The sequence below is a fragment of the Mytilus galloprovincialis genome, chromosome 2 (genome assembly GCF_965363235.1).
Source record: "Mytilus galloprovincialis chromosome 2, xbMytGall1.hap1.1, whole genome shotgun sequence".
NCBI lineage: Eukaryota > Metazoa > Mollusca > Bivalvia > Mytilida > Mytilidae > Mytilus > Mytilus galloprovincialis.
The window spans coordinates 74,070,827-74,083,774 of record NC_134839.1 but is presented as its reverse complement, the minus strand read 5'-3'; the positions used below and the strand labels follow the sequence as shown (position 1 = coordinate 74,083,774).

The following is a 12,948-nucleotide window of genomic DNA, read 5'->3' as shown; positions in this document are numbered from 1 at the left end:
AAGGAAACAAAATTAGATTAAACAACAATTGACTTCAATATTGTCAACCTTTCTACATGTTCTAGCTGTTCTTTTTTTCATTGTTTATATGAAGACTATCAAGATACCCCCCCTCTCCCCCCTGTTCTTTTTTTCATTCTTTATATGAAGACTATCAAAAGATACCCCCCCCCCAAAAAAAAAAAAAAAAAAGAAACAAGGGCCGTCTTCCCCTTAGAGCTATTCAGCTCTTTGATTATGTCATTTAGACCATCTGTCATATCCAAATAAGGTAATGCAGGGCCTACTTCGATTTGTCCAACTCGGGTTAGTAGAGTCTATCAAGTTTACTTGACTGACAACCGAACCCCCCGCGTTTGACCTTTTGAACCTACCCGAGTTAACTCGACATCAACCCTGGGTTGGGGCAGGTTTAGTCGAGTTTTAAGATGGCGTCAAGTAGTTGCAACAAATAAAAGTGATACAAATGAAATGGTATTTGACAAAATACAGCCGAAGAATAAGGCTGACAAGGAGAATTTATTATTGCATGTATTTTGGAATCAGCCAATATTGTTCATGTGTATATTTGGCAAATCTCTTCAACTTTATTTGATCTTTTATAACATTTTTGATTCGAGCGTCACTGATGAGCCTTTTGTAGACAAAACGCACGTCTGGCGTAAATATTAAATTTTATCCCTCGTATCTATGATGAGTTTATTATCAGCTGTTGGTGGTTAGAAATAAAATAGAAATTAATTGCTTTTCTTTGAACGATTTTCAAGTTTTCAATTTTTTTTTAACTCACTAACAAACTATTTTTTAAAAGCAAACAGGATCAGGACTTTTCTTTGTGAAACACTATGTAATTTTTTTTATTTTAATGCTTAGCAAAAAACAATTTTTTCACCTCCATTATAATAGTCAACTCGATGGAAGAGTTTTGACTTCGATTAGGAACGGTTGCGCACATGCGCATTAGCACTGACCTTTCAACTAGAATTAACCCGAGTTGGACGAATCGAAGTAGGCCCAGGTGATCTATGTGAACAATTTGATACATGTGCCATATATTGGTTTTGACCTAGCTTTTCTAATTCACTGACAATTGATAGAGAGTGAGAGTGGGGCATAGTGTCTTTTTATGATAATAGGGATAATTTCTGAGTTTTGATGTGTCACATTAATTCAAATACTTCTCTTCTTTATTTGTGTGATATTAATAATCACAGCATATCATTTCATTCATAAAGTTCTGACTTTTTTTAAGTCTCTATAAGGGTAAATGCATGTATTCACATCTATATATAGATTACAGGCCTGTAGCCAGGAATTTCCAAGGAGGGGTTATTTGGACCCACGAACTTGACTTTAACAGTCACAATTCGAACAGAATGTTGACTTAAACAGTGCTTATTTGTTTTCAAGGGGTGGGGGATTCATACCCCTCGAACCCCCCCCCCCCCCCCCTGGCTATGGTATGGATTATACTGTAGTATGAGCAGAGGAGCACAATTGTACATCGCACATGGCTAACCCTATTTAGTTGGGTTAGTTTTCATTATTCATTTGTAATCAATTTTTCAGAATTCAAAATTATTCCAGATTCAAATAATTCCTTGTTTATATAGGATTGCAGAAGGATTCTAATATATCTATTGTTAAGAATGAAGATATATTGCAACTACATAATAAACCAGTAGATTTGGTTTCTCTTATTGTATATAATATTTTCACCAATACCAGTATTTACATTCTTTTTAAAAAGGCCTGTTTGTCATCACATTGTGCATTAGACATGCTTGGTTTTTTTTAATGCTGTTATGGTGTCAAAAAAATGAAATGCCATTATTGAATTTTAACCAGTGAACCCTAACAAAGCAAAGTTAACTTTATATTATGTAGCATATATGGCAGGTTCTAATAAAATTGAGAATGGAAATGGGGAATATGTCAAAGAGACAAGAACATGACCAAAGGGCAGACAACAGCAGAAAGCCACCAATGGGTCTTCAATGTTGAGGGAAAATCCCTACTCCATGAGGGTCCTCAGTTGGCCCCTGAATAAAATCCTGTACTTGATTAGTGAATAAGGACGTCAGACTTAACTCAAGAACATATAAATTAACTAAAATTTAAAAAATCTTAGCCTTTTACTAATAATATACTTTACATTTGCAGACAGGGCATGGTCATTTCTTACATACTGCAACAATTTATACTTATTTAAATAGAGTTGGTCTGTTGTAGAGAGTTGTCTCATTGGCAATCAGACCACATCTTCTTTTTTATATTTACTGTACTGTGTTTATCACTTATGTGTATGAAGTCAATACAAATTAAAATAACACAGTTGAAGGATGTTGAAGTATAGACATCTGATTTTTATTTTTACCTTTCTTGACTTCTGCTCTAAGACGGTATTTTGTATTATTCCGTCATTTTTTGTCGAGCCTGCAACTTTTGTTGCAGAAAGCTCGACATAGGGATAGTGATCTGGCGGCGGCGGCGGCGGTGTTAGCTAACTTCTTAAAAGCTTTATATTTTAGAAGGTGGAAGACCTGGATGCTTCATACTTTGTATATAGATGCCTCATGTTACGAGGTTTCCGTCAGTCACATGTCCAATGTCCTTGACCTCATTTTCATAGTTCAGTGACCACTTGAAAAAAAAGGTCAGATTTTTTGTAATGTTGAATTCTCTCTTATTATAAGTAATAGGATAACAATATTTGATATGTGCGTACCTTGAAAGGTTCTCATGTCTGTCAGACAGTTTTCACTTGACCTCGACCTCATTTCATGGATCAGTGAACAAGGTTAAGTTTTGGTGGTCAAGTCCATATCTCAGATACTACAAGCAATAGGGCTAGTATATTTGGTGTATGGAAGGACTGTAAGGTGTACATGTCCAACTGGCAGGTGTCATCTGACCTTGACCTCATTTTCATGGTTCAGTGGTTATAGTTAAATTTTTGTGTTTTGGTCTGTTTTTATACTACTATCAGGGGTGTGGAAATATTTGTTGTGAGCACTTGTCCCTGGGCAAGTAAAACTAAAAATTTTACTTGTCCGGAAAAAAATTACTTGCCCTGATGATCTCAATAAATATTGAAGTGTTTCTTGTTAGCTAATATATGATTCTTACTTAGCACTGTTGTGCATCACAAACAAATGAAATCCATTTGTTTATATGTGTAAAAAAATAGAAAAGTAGGAAATCGGTTAACATCAATTGCACACAAACCTAACAAACCAACCAATGAAATGACATGTAAAGGACAATTTTGCAGCAGTTTTTGAATAAAAATTGTAGACAGTAGGTACATATATATATATACTAAATTTGAGGACAGTGATTGAAGAAATGTAAACTAAATAATAGATAAACTTGCTATTGATGTTGAGTTTCTCTCAACTGACACACTTGTTTTTTCTTGATTATTAGGGCCCCGCCGACGGCGGGTCGCCCTATAGTGATCAGTCTGTCCGTCCGTCCGTCCGTCCGTCCGTCCGTCCGTCCGTCCGTCCGTCCGTCCGTCCGTCCGTCCGTAACACTTTCGTGTCCGCTCCATATCTAGAGAACCGTTATGATTTCATACTTAATACTTAACATGATTATTAACCAACACCAGAGGGTGTGTCATGTTGTATGTACAACTTCCTAGGTCAAAGGTCAAGGTCAAAAACTTTGATTTCAGTTGACAACCCCGTGTCCTGTGGTGAAGATCGTGTCCGCTCCATATCTAGATAACCATTATGATTTCAAAGTTTATACTTGACATCCATTTTAACAACCACCAGAGGGTGTGTCATGATGTATGTACAACTTCCTAGGTCAAAGGTCAAGGTCAAAAACTTTGGTTTCGAGTTGACAATCCTGTGTCCTGTGGTGAAGATCGTGTCCGCTCCATATCTAGATAATCGTTATGATTTCAAAGTATATACTTGTCATACATTTTAACCACCACCAGAGGGCGTGTCATGATGTATGTACAACTTCCTAGGTCAAAGGTCAACGTCAAAAAAACTTTGGTTTCAGTTGACAACCCTGTGTCCTGTGGTGAAGATTGTGTCCGCTCTATATCTTGAAAACCGTTATGATTTCAAATATTATACTTGACATCTATTTTAACCAACACCAGAGGGTGTGTCATGATATATGTACCACTTCCTAGGTCAAAGGTCTGTCTGTCTGTTGGTCTGTCCATCGCTAACAAATTTGATCCACATTATATTTTGAGAGGACAGCTGTTATTATTTCATACTTTATACCTGACAAACATTTTCAACTTAACATATATATTAACCAACACAAGAGAATGTGTCATAATGTATGCATCCTAGGTCTAAGATCAGTCTGTCGGTCTGTCCATCTGTTCATTGTTCTTAACAAATTGTGTCCGCTCTACCTCTCGAGAACCATTAATATTTCATACTTTATACTTGGTGGGTCATAATATATTGAAGGCATAATTCTAAAAATATGTGACAAATATCAATTGGGCAGCACCTTTAAACATATTGTTCAAACATCAATCCATATATCCAGAAGTCACCTTAGAGTATACGTAGTAATCAATGAGTTCACATCATGCAGTCATATCACTATTATACTATGAAAGTAAGATGAGAATATTTATCAGTTTTAACTTAAAATCTTAGATCAAAATCACACATGAGACTATGTAATAACTTCAAATAATGCTTCATATCAGATTATCCATACAACTTATTTACCCCACGTTATTGACAGCGGGGCCCACAGAGATGGCTCCCATCTCAATGATATCTAGTTTATTATTGTCTTGATGGGCAATGAAAGATATTAAGGTATCCCTTCTATTCACCACTTTGACAACAAATAATGTTGACCTTTCATCTATAAAAAAGACAAAAATATAATTTATTTTTCGAATTTCCCTAGATAGCCAGGAGCAATCTGATATATCCACGATGTCTAAAATTCTCGCTTTGTGTCCTCCATTTGCATTTAAGGTTTTCTACTCGACTCATGACTCTTTTTGTCTTGCTTGTCCAGCTTTTTATTAAGTATTTATCATTCTGAATCTCGATACAAAATTTTAAAATAAATGACACTTCCAGTAAATGATGAATAAAACCTAATCGACGATCCCGGGTCAATGGACAAAGCCAATGCAATGTTACGCGACTCGGGTTCGCATGCTTATTTTTATTTATTTTGGTAATCAGTCTATTTCCGGCATCATGTAACATTTATCGTTATGAACATTGATGTTTTTACTTACTGAACATTGGTTTCTTTTACATAAATTAAACATCTTTATACGTTTTGAAATTAATTTAATGTTTTTGTTGGATTTGAACTTTGTCTTGTATATTTTTTTACTTGTCCACGGGCAACCAAGACAAAAATAGTTACTTGTCCGGTTGTTCAAATGTACGAGTCGGGCGAGTCGGGCATAGCATTTCCACACCCCTGACTATATGCAATAGGTCTACTATATATGTTGTATGGAATGATTGTAAGGTGTACCTATCTAGCGGGCAGACGTCATGTGACCTTGACCTCATTTTCATGGTTCAGTGGTCAAAGTTAAGTTTTTGAGTTTTGGTCTTTTTATCTAATACTATATGCCATAGGTCATCTATATTTGGTGTATGGAAATATTTTATGATCTTTATGTCAGTTGCGCAGGTTTTATTTGACCGTGACCTCATTTTCACGGTTCATTGCACATTGTTTAGTTTTTATACGACCGCAAAAATTTAAATTTTTTGGTCGTATATTGCTATCACGTTGGCGTCATCGTCGTCGTCGTCGTCCTAATACTTTTAGTTTTTCGCACTCTAACTTTAGTAAAAGTTAATAGAAATCAATGAAATTTTAACACAAGGTTTATGACCACAAAAGGAAGGTTGGGATTGATTTTGGGAGTTTTGGTCCCAACATTTTAGGAATTAGGGGCCAAAAAGGGCCCAAATAAGCATTTTCTTGGTTTTCGCACTATAACTTTAGTTTAAGTGAATAGAAATCTATGAAATTTTGACACAAGGTTTATGACCACAAAAGGACGGTTGGGATTGATTTTGGGAGTTTTGGTTCCAACAGTTTAGGAATTAAGGGCCAAAAAAGGGCCCAAATAAGCATTATTCTTGGTTTTCGCACAATATCTTTAGTATAAGTAAATAGAAATCAATGAAATTTAAACACAAGGTTTATAACCACAAAAGGAAGGTTGGGATTGATTTTTGGAGTTGAGGTCACAACAGTTTATAAATTAGGGGCCAAAAAGGGGCCCAAATAAGCATTATTTTTTGTTTTTGCACCATAACTTTAGTATAAGTAAATAGAAATCTATGAAATTTAAACACAAGGTTTATGACCATAAAAGGAAGGTTGGGTTTGATTTTGGGAGTTTTGGTCCCAACAGTTTAGGAATAAGGGGCCCAAAGGGTCCAAAATTGAACTTTGTGTGATTTCATCAAAAATTGAATAATTGGGGTTCTTTGATATGCCGAATCTAACTATGTATGTAGATTCTTAATTTTTGGTCCCGTTTTCAAATTGGTCTACATTAAGGTCCAAAGGGTCCAAAATTAAACTTAGTTTGATTTTAACAAAAATTGAATCCTTGGGGTTGTTTGATATGCTGAATTTAAAAATGTACTTAGATTTTTAATTATTGGCCTAGTTTTCAAGTTGGTCCAAATGGGGGTCCAAAATTAAGCTTTGTTTGATTTCATCAAAAATTGAATAAATGGGTTCTTTGATATGCCAAATCTAACTGTGTATTGTAGATTCTTAATGTTTGGTCCAGTTTTCAAATTGGTCTACATTAAGGTCCAAAGGGTCCAAAATTAAACTAAGTTTGATTTTAACAAAAATCAAATTCTTGGGCTTATTTGATATGCTTTATCTAAACATGTACTTTGATTTTTGATTATGGGCCCAGTTTTCAAGTTGGTCCAAATCAGGATTCCATATCAAGTATTGTGCAATAGCATTTTTCAATTGCACAGTATTGCACAATAGCAAGAAATATCTAATTGCACAATATTGTGCAATAGCAATTAATTTTCAATTGGAGTTATCTTTCTTTGTATAGAATAGTAGTTGATAATATATGTTGGAAATTTGCCAGACATGACTATGATGTCATTTTCTATTTTTATTTGCCAATAACTTTATGTAAATAACTTCATTGAAAATTTGCCAATATAAAATGTTGCTGATGAAGCTTTTTTTCCTTATCTTATCTAAAATGTTTTTAGATAATGTATGTTGGACATTTGCCAGACATGACTATGATGTCATTTTCTATTTTTATTTGCCAATAACTTTATGTAAATAACTTCATTGGAAATTTGCCAATATAAAATGTTGCTGATGAAGTTTTTTTTATTGTTTTATACAATAAACAATGTATATTCACTTTTACTACCAACCAATCTTTACCATTCAGTGATAACAAGCACTGTATTTTACATTTTAATATTTTATGATGTATTTAAAAGAGAAGTTATTGTTGCAAACTCCATTAGAAATTTGAATTGATATCAGTTTTGGAAAAAGGGAAACGGGGATGTGAAAAAAAAGGGGGGGGGGATTTTTCTCATTTCAGATTTCATAAATAAAAAGAAAATTTCTTCAAACATTTTTTTGAGAGGATTAATATTCAACAGCATAGTGAATTGCTCAAAGGCAAAAAAAGTTCATTAGACCACATTCATTCTGTGTCAGAAACCTATGCTGTGTCAACTATTTAATTTTAGATTTAAATAAGTTTGAAGAAGAAATCTTTAATTGATTTGTAAAATCTTGACATTTGTTTTGTGTAAAAAAAACCATGTAATGTCAAAAATTTGATCACAATCCAAATTCAGAGCTGTATCACGCTTGAATGTTTTGTCCATACTTGCCCCAACTGTTCAGGGTTCGACCTCTGCGGTCGTATAAAGCTGCGCCCTGCGGAGCACCTGGTTGTGTTTTGGTCTATTTTTCTTAAACTATAAGTAATAGGTCAACTATATATATGTTGTATAGAAGCATTGTTAGCTGTACATGTCTGCCTGGCATGGTTCATCTGACCTTGACCTCATTTTCAAGGTTCATTGGTCTTTGTTTAGTTATCTTGGTTCATGTTAAGTTTATGTGACAGTTGTATTAAAGCTTAGCTTTATACTTAGGACTATCAACATAATATCAATGATTAGTATAGAAGGCGAGACATTTCAGCGTGTGCACTCTTGTTTTTAACTGGATTTATGATATTTTATATGGAATATATATCTGACATAAGCATGAAATATGTATTTCTCTCTTTACAGGTATAGTGCTCTTCACCCAGATTTTTCCAGGAAGACCACAGACTATGGTCAAGGTACAAAGTCTCTGGTGGAAAAGATTTTACCAGATAGATTCAAAACAGAATACAGAATTGGAAAACATAGGGTATGTCTTAATGTACCATTTCACAAATAGATTTAAGAAGATGTGATATGAGTGCCAATGAGAAGAACTCTCAATCCAAGTCACAATTTATAAAAGTAAACCATTATAGGTCAAAGTACAGTGTTCAACACAGAGCCTGGGCTCACAACAAACAGCAAGCTATAAAGGACTCCAAAATGACAAGTGTAAAACCATTTAAACAGGAAAGTCAATAGTCTAATCTATATAAAAAAAAACAATAAATGAGAAACAATTATGAACCACATCAACAAACAACAACCACTAAATAACAGGTTCCTGACTTAGAACAGGTGCAAAATAATGCAGTGCATGTTAATGATTTAACAGGCACCAAACTTCACCTTAAATTGAATGTGACATCACAACATAAAAAGACACTATTAAATATCAATTGAAATGACTTAACCTAGTATATTTCATCAGTTTTTATGCCCAATTTATGGATATTATGCTTTCTGGTTTGTGCATCTATCTGTCCCGCTTCAGGTTAAAGTTTTTGGTCCAAGGTAAAGTTTTCGGTCGAGGTAGTTTGTAATGAAGTTGAAGTACACATGTTCTTTATGATATAATCTTTCTAATTTTAATGCCAAATTAGAGATTTCCCCCCATTTGCACGGTCCATTGAACATAGAAAATGATAGTGCGGATGGGGCATCCGTGTACTTGGGACACATTCTTGTTCCCTTTGTTTTTCTGTAATTGTTTGATCATCATGTTTAACTCCTCTTAAACTACAGAATAATGAATGTTCAATACCTTTTGTTTGAAAGAGTAAACATTTTAAAAGTCAATACTATTGTTATTTTTTATCTATCTTGTTATGGTAAAATAGGTTATAATCATATGTGTAACACATTTATATATAACGTCATGTACACAAATTGCACCCATTGAACATAAACAGCTGAGAAATTCTTTGAGACTAAACAATTTGTATTTGGATTTTTAGGCAGTTAAGCTGCCTTATGCGAGCACCCTAGATTTGTGTTCTATCCAATAAATGCTGAAATACGTGCCGTTAACTATCAACTAGAACAACTGCAATCATTGCCAACTTGTACCACTGCAGACTCATGATCATGAAAAAAATATACTTGATATATGTGTTGCTTTTGAAAACCTTGATAAAATATGAATTATTTGCCTTAATGTCTAATTCATTAAATGAACATAAATGTACAATATACATGATATATGAATGTTTAATGTTTGTTCTTTTTTAAAAATCTTTAAAAAAAATTGAAGCAACATTGCCACAGTTTTCATAATTATGTTTGCCTTGGTTTTTGGTTAACTGCCTACAGCGCTTACAGTGCTTTGATTTGACATTATGCACGTCTTGCAAAATAGGTGAGAATATTCAAATATATACTTAACGTTCACAATTTATATCAACAGATGAAGCTTGCACTGGAAAAGAAAAATTTATGAAAACGCTGCTATGCCACATTCACAAAAAGTCATCTTTTAAAAATGAACCAAAAAAATATGTTACAAACATCCATTTTTAAAAAGATGAATAGTGAGCTTGTACTAATGTCAAATTGTTCTAAATATTTGAAAAAATAAAACAAAACATCTATTTTTGGATTTTTTTTATGATGTGAATTCAAGCATTGATGCAATTTGGGTACTCCTCATTACGGAATCATGGATAGTTTGGAAGTCGATTCAAACCCATTTTTCTATGACTCAATATGGATTAAAAATCAAATAAGTGTACCTATATAATAAAGAAGGATATGGCTACAAAATAAACACAGAATGGAAATTTTTGTCTTTATCATAAAAAAACGCAGGTGAAAAAACTGTCAAAATAGGTGCAATTTGGGTACCGTCACATTAAGTATCTCCATGTACGGACTATTTGATAATTTTTATTGAATGTGAATTCGATGATATTTCTGACTTTGATAAAAGCCCACTGTGTCTGTCTCCTAAGGGAAATCACTTGTTAACAATTATTGAATGATAAGAATAGAGGAACATATTCTGAGACATAATTATACAAAAAGAATAAAAGATTTAAAACTGGTTTATAAAACAAATTTTGTAAATTCTTAAATAAATCACCATTCTGCTTATAAGATAGTAAGGTTTTCCATTATGTGGAATGCTGGGTATATGTTAATCAGTGTCAAATTTTGTAAATTATATAGTTTTAGAACACCGGGAAATAAAACTTGAAAGTTTAATGCCAATACTGTATTACAGATATTTATGAAAGAAGCACCCTATATGTTTTTGGAGAAATTTCTGTACATCAGAGAACAATCAGCCAGGAGATCCATGTCAACTGGTATCTATAAAATGTGGTTAAAGAAGAAAGCTGCTGAAGAACTAAAGGTCAAACAGCGTCATGAAAAATTAGCACAACTACAAAGTGATATGGAAAAAGAAGCCACAGAAAAGGAAATACAAGACAGACGACAAGCTGAAACTAAAGTTTGTTCAGTTATTATATGTATATAGGGTGAACAACTGTGGATTCATTTATTTTAGTGGATACTAATTTTCATGGTTTGAGGAAAACTGGCTAAATCGTGGATATTTTATTTCATGGTTTTGGTAAAGTCTGCATTCATTCCAATAGAAAATTTGAAATTTAATGGACATTTTAAGTTCATGGTTCCGCTGTGTCCACAAAATCCCTGAAAATTGGTATCTAACGAATATTAATTTTGAATCCACAGTATATGACAAGAATTAATTCAATTGGCTAGTTAATGAAATAATGTTCCTGAGATTGAAATTAAGATTAACTAATTAACTTTTTGCTAAAATACCACCTAAATCACTTTAATCGAAAGCTCCAGAAACAAAAAAATGGAAATGTTGTATTTTGAAAACAATTTTTATTGCTATTTTATTGATATGAGTTTCTCATTCATATTCTTATAGAATACGTGAAAATATCAATTGGATATTTGTGTGTATACTATAAATTAATAATATTGTAAGTTGACATCTTCATCAGTATTCTACAGTATACTTTATGAACCAAAGGCCCACACCCCATTTTTCAGAATTTTTTGTTTAAATTCTATAGGCCGGTTAGACTCATTTCACAGGCCCAACAGCAAGTTTACAAGCCTAAGGCTTCAGACTTCTAGTTTATAGTGACTGATTTATTATTGTGATTTTAGAAAAATGTGCAAAAATGAGAGTTTAGTTATTGCAAGTTTTCCAGAAAGGCTCCATACAGATACCGCAATAAAAGTTTTTATTATTGTGATAATGAAGTAGGGCACAATGATTTACATTAAACTTTCTCAATTTTACATTTCACTTTAATGAAAACCTTGCAATAATTTATGAATTCAGTTTTTAAACTGAGAATAACAGAAATAAGCAAAAATATTGAAACTATTGTCTTGAAATGAATACTGATTATTTCAGAGGAACATTTCTGCGTCTATTGGTTCAACAACAAGTACTACACTTGGACAATCAATAAGTTCTACTCAAGGATCTTCTAGCTCAGATACTTCATCTTCTGGACATGTTCCATTTGCTGGTTTGTCTCGTACGAGAAAACCTGATGGAGGAACAAAGTCTATTCCAAGTCCATCAGATTATAGTGACTCACATCGGACTGAATTTGATATCAATCATCTAACTGGTGTCAAAGAACCTTATGGTGATCCATCTCAGTCTAAAAACAGGGGAGCAGGTGGAGCAGGATCATCAACTAAAGGAAAGGCCCCACCTCCACCAACAAGGAGTCCACCCCCTAGAAAAAAACATCCCACAGAACCAGAAAAGAAGAAAGAATCAAAAGCGTAAGTTAAACTGAACTTCTATGTCATCATTGAAGTTAAATTCAATGAAAGAATTATTTGTAAGAGACACATGTGAAAAAGTTAGTGAGGTAAAATATCCCTTATTTGTTGCTATTGACTAAACAATTTGTTCAACTTACCTAAACATATAATTCAGTCATTACATACAGTTATTTCAAAGAATTTTGGTATACCATGAAAACCTCGTTGCAAAAACATTTTGAAAGAAAATCTCAATTTGATTGTATAAATGAATATATCCATCGATTAATATCTGTAACCCTTCTTTTCTTTTATAGATTTTGGGATATATTTGCTAACATTCCACGAGAGAAGAAGTCAAAAGATGTCCATGAGAGAGGTAGTTTACGTTTCATCAAAGTGATCACATATGGTTTACTGTTCCTGGTGATGTTTGCATCCCTGGTCTTTCAGAAAATTAGTCTTATGTTACTTGTTAAAAGCCAGGATAGAAATATTACTAACGCAAACAGTTTTATGGAGGTAATTAGTTTCTTAAAGTCAAAGTCCAAAACTGAACCATTGATTTTCTAGAAACTTCTCTCTTTTTTTTTCTTTTTTTTCAGTAGTCAGGCTTTTACAATCCCTGTACATCACCACTTTCTATTTTCTTCTTTCTTGGAATACTTGCAGCTTAATTGTATATTATAAGTTTCTGACCTACATAAAAAGTCATATATTTGCAGTTCTTTAAAAGAAGACAAAG

At 33.3% G+C, this 12,948-nt stretch overlaps 1 protein-coding gene across 1 annotated transcript in view; it reads left to right on the top strand.

Annotated features, from left to right (window-relative positions):
• LOC143064363 (chitin synthase chs-2-like) overlaps positions 1–12,948 on the top strand; it is an 82,007-nt gene that overhangs the window by 39,264 nt on the left and 29,795 nt on the right. Inside the window, exons 17-20 of the mRNA XM_076237137.1 lie at positions 8,295–8,418; positions 10,654–10,884; positions 11,839–12,221; positions 12,521–12,725. Of these exons, the coding sequence (XP_076093252.1) occupies positions 8,295–8,418; positions 10,654–10,884; positions 11,839–12,221; positions 12,521–12,725 (943 nt within the window). The remainder of the gene's footprint in view (positions 1–8,294; positions 8,419–10,653; positions 10,885–11,838; positions 12,222–12,520; positions 12,726–12,948) is intronic.